Consider the following 12585-nt stretch of genomic DNA (forward strand, 5'->3'; position numbering starts at 1 on the left):
ACATCATCAAGAGTAATTCCGATTCTCACAAGCACTTTATAACATGCATAACATTGAATATTTCTTTTTTTTTCAAATAATCTGAAATAGAGGGGGTCGTAAAGTAAACATAATCCACGTGGTATGTTGAATGTTAACAGGATGTTGAATGTATGTAACGTTTCATGTAAGTCTACTACATCGGTTCATGTAACATCTAGGTCTAGATTTTAACTAAAGTAAATCGCTCTAGTACTTGGAAGAAATTGGTGATCAATTTTATTCCTCTACATGCTGATGGCTATCTGAAGCTGTTATAATATGTTGTAGTGAATAACTTTTCCTGCTATTATTATAGGATATGGCTTGAGGTCAGTTGTCTAGGAGTTGAGCAAATTGTTATAATAAGGTTGATGACTATATGGGAACACAGTGCCATGTACTAACTATGGTACTTATTATAAAGATCTATAGATTATATAGATCATATTCTATGGATCTCACATTAATATGAAATCATTTTCCCCCATTTTTCTGGAAATAGATTCTCAAACAACTGTTCTCTTGGGTTAATTCACTTTTTCTAGGAAGTCCAAATAGGTCGACGACCAATTGGGACTTTTTCCTACCAAAAAAAAAAATTGTTTTATCGTTTATTCTATTATTTCTAACGGGGGGTGAGACTACTTAGTGTTTATTCATTTTTTCTTATTTCAATCTTGTTTCTGTATTTCATATAATATAGATTTACTACTCACAAAATAGCTCAATAATTGGACTCTATTGGTAATTGACTTGAAAAATTTACTTGTTTGGCTCCTGAGTTCAACTATCTCCAAAATAATATGGATAACAGTCGGAAATCAATGTTTGACTTCCAACAACTGAAGCATTGACGGAGTTTTGTGTATCACAACAGTTTCTTGTAACTAGTTCAGTTATCCATAGCCTTCTCTACAGCAATTATTCGGAATAAATTAGCTTTCTCGTGGTGAATGGTGTTGTGTTGTTGAAAATACGCCAGAGAAGCAAATGAATCATCAAACCACTATCATCCTAATCGAATTTGTAACCAAATCGCTGAGCATTGTTAAAGATGAACTGAGTCTTTCAAAGTAAGCCATATTGAATCAGGACAACTTATCTCTGGTGGACCAATATCTTAATTGGATTATCAACTTGATCTTGCAGCCTTTGTGCTGGAAGACTGCCGACGAAAAGCCAAGTTGTAATTCTAAACATTTTGAAAGAGCTTGTTTGCCTAGCCAACTTCTCAAACTTCTCCAATAGAGATACTACAGCCTGCGCAGCGCAGCGCGTCAGTCAAGCTACTTTATTTTCAATCTCGAGACTTTTTACTGAGTAAAGCATAATAGAACTGGAAAATTGTTTCAGGTTGGGGAAAAAATTATCGTAACTGATTGAAATTAGAAGTGTCGAAGGAGGTGGGACAATTATTGTTCAAGCTTTTTGGTATCAAGTGAGAATTTACGAGTGTGCATTTACTATAAGCATTTACGAGTTAGCATATACGATTCCACTGATTTTGAAAATACTAATCTTTCTGAAAACTAATCAGAATAGAAGATAAACCAGCAACTGTAGTCACCCTGATTGATTCAATTACTGGATAATAGTCAATAGAATCATGCTTTACCAAGAACACTTATAAGAATCTTTCATAAACGCCCAAAAACTAAATGGTATTATACGCCTACATCAATTAAATTAATCAATAACAAACCATCTACTCAGCAGATTCAAGAATAAAAAATTGAAAACCTATTGTGGAATTCCATACTAGAGTTTGAGTAGCCCGATATTGATAGAATACTACTAATATTCACTCATTTTCACTTTCCTAGTGTGTGTGTATGTGTGTATGTGTGTATGTGTGTATGTGTGTGTGTGTGTGTGTGTGTGTGTGTGTATGTGCGTCTGTGTACACGATATCTCATCTCCCAATCAACGGAATGACTTGAAATTTGGAACTTACGGTCCTTACAATATGAGGATCCGACACGAATAATTTAGATCAAATGCAATTCAAGATGGCTGCTGAGATGACAAAAATGTTCTCAAAAACGGGGTTTTTCGCGATTTTCTCGAAAACGGCTCCAACGATTTTGATTAAATTGATACTTAAAATAATCATTGATAAGCTCTATCAACTGCCACAAGTCTCATATCTGTGAAAATCTCAGGAGCTCCACCCCATCTATGCAAATTTTGATTTTAGATTCCTAATTATCAGGCTTCAGATACAATTTAAACAAAAAAAGTTGAGTGGAAAAGAATGAGAAGAATGAGCATGAAAATCTCTACAATTAATGTTCAGTAACATTTTCACCTAAAATTGAAAATAAGCTCGAAATTCGAGAAAATGTGATTATCCAATTGCAAACTGTTGGCAACTGTTGATTCTATTAAATGATCCACTATGAAGAGATAGCAGATCTCGTAAATCTCTAGCCTTATTGTCCTGTCACCAGCTGGCTCAGATCTTTGTTTATAAGTAGACTTGAGATGCAGGTGAACACTAGCGACAGGTGATCAATTCTCATAACGGCAAGGAAAGTTGTGTGAGTGCGCCACACCAGATTTTTCATTGTATAAACTGTATCAAGTGACGTAAAACTTGGCAAATGGCTCCACTCTCAACTATTGAATCCTCAGAACTATGATGAATATATTATATTATATAATGAGTATTCTACTATTATCTGATCGTATGAATATATTATCCAATATGATTCGTCTTGAAGGTAAATCGTGAAATCCTGAATTGCCCTACAGTCTCAATCATCTGAGTTTAAATCATTTGTTGTATCAAATCTTGCAAGGAATTGTAGCCTTGACAGAATGCTGCATTAGAATGTGAAAGGATAGAGTAGTTTTCATCTTTCGAGCCACCATAAAATGATTGTGAATCTGATATATATTCCTATACTATTAAACGAGCAATTTTTGTTCATATGTTTATTTGTTTATATGATTAGATGTTTATATGTTTGTATACCACCGGATCTCGAGAACGGCTCTAACGATTCTCACGAAATTTGGAACATAGTAGGTTAAAAATTCGATTACACTAGGTCTCATCCCTAGGAAAACTCGCTGAATGACATAAAAAGGATAATTCATCCTTGGAAAAACAGCTGAGACTTTCGTCGTCTGTGGATGATGGAAGTGAGTGAGCGAGTGCATCTGTGGAAAATCAAAATATCTCATCCCCGAAATTCATAAGCTGACGTATAACCAGCTGTAAAATATGAACACGACCTAAAAGATGAAGAAACCTTAAGGGTTTGAAAGGTTAAATTAAAAATAATTTATGAAAAATAATAATCATATTCAAAATAAAAACATATTTCCGCGATGTTATGATAAATTCATCATAATTTTAAAAGTTAATTATTATTTTACCGTTTTAAGTGATAAGTGAATGTTATTTTTTGTTATTCAATTTGGTCTGTAAACAATCAATAGAACTTTTCTGTTCTCAAATGTTTGGACTGAAAATTGGACCTGAATTCAAGTTCACATTTTTGACTATTTAGCCTATAGTGTATAAATGAAAATTCGGAAAAGACACAGTTTTGGGCTGTGCCTGTTAGTCCTTCCCCAATTTTTAGGAATTGTCTTCTGTTTATCAATAAATAAATAACGGACGAAGCTCGGTGCCCCGATATTTTTTTTATCCTATAGCAGAGCTATTTCTTTTTTAGTTAGCGGAGCTAGCATTGAGCGATGACCTGATCAACTGGAATACTGAACGACCGTTGCTTATCTAATCTGGGAAATTATACGGCTCGTCAACCGCAGGACAGTCTCCCGTCAATCATTCCCCTCTCATCTAATCCAATTCATTCAAAATTTAAATTTGTTCTATGTACTTGGCATGAAGTACATTTTCTATTCATTTCAAACACACTTCAACGTTCAAGAGTCTAGATTCATCAGGAATCACGCCTATCTTTTCATCCATTATAGTTATAATTCGTTCATCCTACAATAATAAGACTCGTTCATCTTACAAGACTTGATATTATTCACAATTTACATGGCTATTATGTTCCAGTGAGAATACAGTTTGTATACAACTGTAAAACTCATATCCTGTACTCTTTCCAGATTGATTGTATTCAATAATATCGGAGATTATTCAAATAGACCATATAAATTAGTAATTCTATTATAAGTGCAGTGACACACTACAGTTACTATAAAGTTGACACAGTAGACAGTTTAGCCTATTATTTCATTCAATGATTTTTACAACAAATCTTAGTTATTCTTGTGTATCTCAGGAAAGGTTCTTTTCACAAACATTTATTCTGGAATCACTCACAAATCATTAGAGTAAAAGCGAAATCACCAAACCACATTTCACTAAAAATCTGACAATTTCCCAGAATTTCTGCCCATTTCCTCCAAAAGTCTCAACCACAGACTCAAGGATTATAATGGATTCATCGAAAATATTCGTACGCTATAGAATGGAGTTGTACCTCAAGTGCAGCCTCGAGAGGTTGTGCTACTCTGATTTTTCGACGTATTAGCGACGCTAACAGAGTCAACAGCAAGCTATTCACTTGGAAAGCAGCAGCACTAATGTCAGCACCAGCATCAGCATCAGCAGCAGTGGCAGCATTAGCACAGCTTGCAGCACAAGTCAGCCAAATCAGCTAAATCAGCTCGTCTGAATTAATCAAAGTTTCTGGCGTAACATGCGCTCTGACATGGTGAAAGTTTATTGTTTCCCAACTGAGGCTGGCTTTTTGCATGTAGAACATCCTCACAACAAGTGCTAAGCCAACTCGTCGAGTTGGACCAAATTACATGTGAACCAGTAATCCTTCTTCATTTGAGAACACTGAAATGTGCGGCAGTCGCTGCTAGTACTGCATTTAACTAACTACACAATCCTTTAACTCTTTACCTATTGTTTAGTGAACAATATTCTTATCGAGTTCTTCCACTCACAACCTTTTCTCCACCTCTACTGACCTCTTAATCCTCCAAAACTTCAGTATCTCAATCTTTTTTTATTATTCCTCTCCCCATAATATTATATCTGTCACTATGTGATACTTTACTCAACTGTATTATACAAATGCTATTGGTTTCCCCATATAATATTCATAGAGATTTTGGTAACTTTGCTGTGTTTACATATTTGTTATGATTCGAGTTTGAAATTTGATCAGATGAACATAATTTGATGCCGAATTTGAGCTAAAGTCAAGAATCTTGCCATTATAAAAGTATGCTTCCAGAGTCTGACAGTGCAGACAGTGTACATTAGAGTGTAGATTACAATACTGTACAGTAGAGTACAGTATTGCAAGTGATTTGGATGATTATGATTAAAATTAAAACCCTTCCAGCTCCTGTATTTATTCCGAATCTTGATATCCAAGAATCTTAATTATTCCATCCGTTTCAACACAGTCAAATAATAGCAGATAAAGTGTTATTGCAGATAACGTATGAATCGAATAATATCTTTATAATTTTTCATTATCATATTTCAAATCTTGAGCCCGTAGTTTGAAATGAAGAAGCTCCATCTTCAACTTCCTGAATCTTAAATGGAAAATGATTCTATATTTACCTACACGTACTGTACACCCACTCTAGTGCTCCGCAAGGGTCTATTTAAAAGCTTGACAAACTGAAAACGTGACGTAATGAAATCTTGAAGAATTGAAAATCGGTCTATAACCATCCTCGGTTAATTAGGAATCTATATGCAAAATTTCTAGTTAATCAGTCCAGTAGTTCTGACGTGATGATGCGTCAAATATAATTTTTCTATCTCGTACGTGTATAATCCAGTTCTTTTCTATATTGTAGTAAAGATTATAATTTATTCATTTATTTCGACTCAAACTATAATGTACTTATCTGTACTCCGTATGCTTCTCAATATTTATTCTGGAATACGCAATGAGGATCAAGAAGTAATTTATTATTTTGTAAAAATATCTGTACAAATATTTTGTACAAACTATAAAGTTTGTATTTCTCTGTACTCCGTACCCTTCCCAATATTTTATTCTGGAATAAGCAAGGAGGATCAAGGAGGAGTTGATTATTTTCCTTGACAAAAATGTTTGTTAAATCAAGATGGGGACTCAGTATACGGGATCTTGCTATTTACTATCATTGTTTTGAGTTAGGAATCGTTTCGCAGTGAGATGTTGCCGTTTTTAATCTGTTCGGGTGCTCCTCCATCATTCATCGTCCAAACTATGTGATCACGAACATGTCGGTCGCTTGAGACCCTCACGAATGGAGAGGAAGAGAAGGAGGAGAAGGAAGTAGAAGAGGAGCTGGCAGAAGTGGATATGGAGTACTAGGCTGGAATGGAATTGGTGTCGCTCCATTTGTCATCGTATCTCTTGGGGAATTCAAGTCCCTACAGCCTCTGATTCCACTATCTAACCTCACGTTTCCAATGCACTCAACTGTTTTTCCAAGTATCTGAGCATGAGTGAACCACGCATCCATGCTTCCAACCATTGTTCTCATATGCCAACATTTTTTCCAGATCAATTATGTAAAATAATGTTATCAGGCAATAATAACTTTGTAGTAGAACGTTACAGGATTGTGTTGTAAGATGATAATTCCACACAACCCTCTTCAATTGATTGAATTCAATTGATGAAGTGATTTTATATCATTCTTGTGTGATGGATTATATAAATTTGAGAAATTAAGAGAAATATGATAGTGAAATTTAGTGGAATGCATGATTCATGCTTTAGGATATGAGAAATGATAATACAGTTGTATTGGCAAATGATGATGAATACATCACTACAGCTGATGATGCGTTGGTTAACTACGTGAAACCATGGTTCTGTTTTAAAGTTTTTAATAAATTTTTAGTGAAATTTGACAATATCTTTGTTTTCTTATTATGATGAATACATGTTGTATTTGACATCAGGAACCATATTCTATTTGAAGAAATAATAAACGTTATCAGGCGTACATTATCGACTTCAAAGTAGTTGATCAAGTGTACTTTTGTCACTAAAGAATCCTCATGATATTATTTGTAGAAACAGTGTATTACATTTACTTAGCACCACCAGTAGAGAGTCTACTGTATGAAAATATCTGACGATAATACACAGAGTTATTAAAAGAAACTAACCTTATCCAAATATGTCTTCACAGACTTTCTGTCAATGATTAAGATCGTTCTACATAAGTATTTATTTGATCAGTTTCCGTTTTTGCTTCTGTTCATTCAGGTAGATTGATGTGATGAATTATTACTCAAAGAGGGAATTCCTGATTATGATTTCACTCTATGAGAGCATGTCACCAAGGTATAAACAGTGACTGACATTGGGCAAAAAGGAACTGCTAAAGATCTATTTATACTCTTTTTTTATTTTTGCGTCAAAAGAGCTTCATGTTTCGTTTATTTAATCATTTATATGGATATCTAAAATCAATACCACAAAAAATTACGTTCTGATGGATAGCTTATATAAAGGCATTCAGCTATTCAAATCTTGATTAGAGCTTTATAAGTTCTATTCTTACATATTCCACAAAAATATGGCATGTCACATGCCTCATTTCCGAATATATGTGTTGGATTAACGCTAAATTTCTTCCTGAAAGGATTAGAAGATAGATGAAACATGGCTGTTTCATAATCATAGGCTTGTAACACACAAAAAATTACAATTAAAATTGAATGAGAAAGCTTATCGAAGCCAAATTTGATTAATCGAGTCATGAATGAAAATTTCCTCACAAGAATATACTACAGTCTCCTGTAAATGGTTCTTTAATAGGTGAAAATAGCAAAATCATCACCCAGTGACTATGAACTAACATGCAAATAATAATATTGAAGCGTCCAGGAGTATCACAAAAATTTACTTAGAAGCCACAATAAAAGTGAACAAAACACCAACATTTTTTTATCCCCAAACCACCTAGAATTCTCGGAATTCTTTAATAGAATAATTTCAGGGAAATACTCTATAAAGTACTTGATATTTGAAAGTGTGTCCGTCGTTACTCACCAGAACATAAACAGCAAAGGGCATGACGAGCACAGCCACGAGTAGATCAGCAATTGCCAGACTGACGATGAAGTAGTTGGTGACCGTCTGCAGACTGCGCTCCCGGTAGACACTGAGGATGACGAGCACGTTGCCGAACAGTGTGAGGAACGGAAACAGCATGAGGATGAGCGCCCAGTAGTTCTTGTCGTCGCCGAGCGAGTCGCCAGTCGCGTTGTGCGAGGAGTTGAGCAGCTGAAGCGAGGAGTTCCACTCGTCGACGGCAAAGATGTCCAGCAGTGAAGTCACGTTGCTCAACACGCTCATCGCAAGCCAAATTTGAACTCGACTAGTGTCACATTTCTATCCTTTTGGTGCATTGTCTTTTGCGCGAATGAGCCATTTTAACAGAACAGTTTTGAATTGATGCGACCAGGTGGAAGATACAGAAAGTCTTGATGTTTGAATCTGGTAGAGCTTGAGGTAATATTAGAACGTGATGTAAAATGATAGTTTGAGTTCAATTTGAGAGAAGATCACTACGGGGGGAGTCAAGAACTCACTAATTACGTGAACTACTAATAAAACTTGAATTTGGTCTACCACAGTTATACTTCAGGCAACTGAAGAACAATACATCTATCCATGAGAGTCTGAGATACACGCTTTGTTGAGTTCAATTCAATATTGGTGGACTATCACTGTTTTGAGCTGTTTGTCGAATATTAACCAGATTTGGTGAATATTGAAACTTAACACTATTGTAGACGAGTTTTTTCTTATAGGCTACACTTGAGAATCTGTAGTTTGGAAATCTTCAAGAGCTGAAGAGCTGTGTTCTTGAGTAAACTAGAAAATATACAGTCTCACATTTCCAAAGCACACATTTCAATGAACATTCTGAAATATCTCAGAAGACCAATTTTGTATGACTCTACTATCAATTATTGGTTTCCGCTATACTTACCCATCTAATATAGACAGACACTTCTCGAGTGTTATAGCACCTCCAGAGCTTTTGCATTGGGATTTTTCTACTTATAAAAATCTTTCAATACTACGAAGATCAAATTCTTCTATATGATATTCAAGAGGAATCTAATACAGTTAAACTAAGCAGCAGTAGCCTATGATATTTTTTTTCACAATAGTTCGCTTGACGAATAGATACAATAGAAGTCTAGATACAACAATATTAGAAATAGAAATCGTTACGAGCTCTTGAGCAATTTCAATCTTCCACTTCCATTCGATTAGTTTGAGATGTCATTCTCTATTTATTATCTCTACTGAAATCTATCATTTTCTAAGAGGTATAAATTTTCAATGATCACTTTCCTCGATAATTCAAATAAACTCACTGATGAACTCACTAAGTTTTCAATACGAAAGTTCACTCTACCAAGCAAATTCTACCTATCCAGCTGTATTACATAAAGCAGTTATTTTTCTGAGTATTAACAAAATTTTAGAATGTGCCTTGTCGAGATCCATTGTTTGTATGACAATCACTTTACATGCTTTGAGCTGATAGATACTGTGTCACGGACACAATATGACTGACACTTTGACAGAGTGAAGTTTTTCCACGTTTTTTTTCCAGGTGGAAGGAGTAGATCTGTCAATATTGATTGTTCTGTTGCGACTAAAGTCAGGCTAACTTTTCCGATGGGGTGAGGCCCTTCAATGAATACTAAGAACGTATAAACAGATCAACAAAAGCAACAAGTCTCCCGCTATCCACAAGGACATCGACTGAATAAATAGGCTAGAACAACATACCGTACTTAACCACCCCTCACTTAACGGCGATTGCTAAACATGCTTCAACAAATCTATCATACACTGTGAAAAATATCTACTTTTGAAAATTTGTTCACGCACTGATTAGAATGAATTAATTTTTTTTTCAAAGTTCTTATTTTAACCGCTCATTTTTAGTTCAAAATTCTCTAATGAATAAACAAATTTGTATATTTATGTACTAATTAAGAATAGAAGTAGTTCTTCCACTTTTTTAAATTCTTATTCATTCATCTGTCGGATGAAATTCGTTTTTCATGTATCATCTACAGTTCTAGATCAGTTCCTCCTTGCAGTATTGATCGAAGAATAAAATAATATTCTGTGATTTGAAGTTTAAAGCTCAAAACTCATGAATAGCTACATCTCATTTCGTTGATCACCACAATAACTTTTGACAATATGATTTAACTCATTATTCAGGATAAGTAATGTATCCGGAGTACATAATCATTTGTATTAAGCTCATCTAAACATTCCTTTCTTCTTGATGAAATAATGTATCTAATCATTGAAAACTGAGATTTCTTTGATTTTATCCTGAAACCATGAATAATGCACTCGGTAACTCATCTCTCCAGAACCAAGATTATGTTATGTGATGACGATATATTTATATGAAATCTCCTGAGTTCTCTCAGTATATCACTCAGGGATTCCCAACCGACATAATAGATTCTACATTCCCAGTGATTGATAGTCCAATCTGCCTGAGACTGTCCTTTTCTTGACTTACTAAAATGTCACTTTAATATTCAATATGATAGATATTAAACAGGAATGAATGGTGAACTGTTCAACCAGATAAAAGTTAACTGTTCAACAGAAATGGATCCCCTTGTGGAGTGTTACAATCAAATAAGTGTTATAACTCGATAACACAGTCCTATAACACATTCCTTATGGAAGTGCGAAGTGTTTAGTTATGATATTCTTAACAATTGTTACCAGGATATAATTCCCCGTCAGATATCACTGTTTCAAGAAACCCCAACATTTGTGAAATCACGGACAGTTCTATGATGATCTTCGCCAAATGAAATTCGAAATTGGAAAACACGTTTTCAATGACAACTTGAAAACAAGGAGTGTCCGATTATAATTTTCTCAAACGACAAGAAATTTCAAAAGCGTGGTGTGTTTGAAGAGTAGCTCTACTAGTCACCACAGATACGCACTCGACATTGGTCACTTGAGACACGGTTGATGATGCTGAGACATCATTCACTCAATCAGCTATCAGATGACGTTGAATCGTAAACGCGAGAAGTATGACCGGACCGACCGCGATTTTGACGACCTATTTATTCCCGGTACAAGTGAAGACTGGCGTTCGGGAATCAACCCTGCTTCCCCTGTACAGGCACCCCCTATACAGGCACCCCCTTCGATGACACTTGCGCACCACGCCCGTGTTAAATCCCTTCCATCCACCCCCTTTCACACACCCTACCCCCTGCCTTACCATGACCAATGCACCCCCTGTCATTCTCCTCTTCTCTCGACTTTCTCTTTTCTCTTGCAAATATACTTCGACTCACCCTTTACCTCACACAGATGCTTTCTTCAAACATCTACACTCTTCACTCACACTACTTTTCCACCCGCTATCCTACACTTCCTACCTCTCTCCCTAATACTCCCTACGAAAAGAGAAAAGATAGTGGAGAAAGGTTAGAAAGAAGAGGGAGTGTGAGAGGAAATGACGGAGAGCATCTTCCCTCAAAAATTCTCCTCTCACTCTAATACTTTCCAGGAGAAGGAAAAAAGAGTGGAGAATTGTGGAGGAGAAGAGGAATTGAGAAAGGGAATAGCGGAGAGCATTTCTTCTCACAAATTCCTCTTCTTCTCAACTCCTCTCCATTCTCATTTTCTCACTTGAACTATCTTTGTCACTCATCATAATCATGGTTTGTGGCTAGGAGAGCAATAGCCGACGGTTTAATATTGTCTCGCTTTTTTTATTCATCCTGCATTTTTGATCTTTTCATTCATATCGCAGCCTCATCTTACATCTGTGATGGACTAATTCTACTTCTTCTTCACCTCTTCCTGATCTGTAACCGCTATCACTTCTCAGTCTCTTCTTTTCTCTTATCTCTCATTTTCCTGCTTTCCTCTTCCATTTTCACTCTCCACATTTTCGCCTCCCCATGTATTTCACATCCTATCTCCCGTATCTTGTGTTCCTATCTTTTCAATCCTCCGTGGAATCTTTGTGATTTTTTCAATATTTTCTGCTCTCTTGTCATTCACTTCTTTCTGATCACTGTTCCCTTTCTCCCTTCCGTCCTTGGTACTCATCCTCCCAGTGCTCTTTCTGTAGTGAGGTCCACGTTATAATGGCAGTGAAGAAAGATAGAAGAACAACGTTGTCAAGTCTCTCAAATTGACTCTATTTTGCCATTGAGTGTACACATCTGTTACTCGATTCAACCTATTTCGGACTATGTGTAACCTCATCTAAATTTGGGAGAAGAATAGCACAAGGTTACCTTATTTTTTCTCTCCCTATCATTTTGATGATGTACTTATTGTATCAATCAATCAATCCCTTTAAATTTGATATATTATTAGTTTTCATTTCCTTGATAAAATAAACAACTTCATGTCAAATTAATTATTCATCAATCAAATATCTTTTTTTTATAATCTGAGTCAAAACTTTGCTTTCATAACTGCAATCAGACAGATTTTCATTTTCATACAAACCTGAAATGGCGGCTAATTTGAAAAGCTGTGTTACACCAATCTGAACTTCAAA

General features: G+C 35.5%; 1 protein-coding gene across 1 annotated transcript in view; it reads right to left on the reverse strand.

Moving 5' to 3' along the window:
- Positions 1 to 11135, reverse strand: part of LOC111064113 (dopamine D2-like receptor) — a 459718-nt gene extending 448583 nt beyond the window's left edge. Inside the window, exon 1 of the mRNA XM_039437773.1 lies at positions 8040 to 11135. Within this exon, the coding sequence (XP_039293707.1) occupies positions 8040 to 8345 (306 nt within the window). The 5' untranslated portion in view covers positions 8346 to 11135. The remainder of the gene's footprint in view (positions 1 to 8039) is intronic.
- Positions 11136 to 12585: the final 1450 nt, after the last annotated feature.

Source organism: Nilaparvata lugens, chromosome 11 (assembly GCF_014356525.2).
Source record: "Nilaparvata lugens isolate BPH chromosome 11, ASM1435652v1, whole genome shotgun sequence".
Classification (NCBI taxonomy): Eukaryota; Metazoa; Arthropoda; class Insecta; order Hemiptera; family Delphacidae; genus Nilaparvata; species Nilaparvata lugens.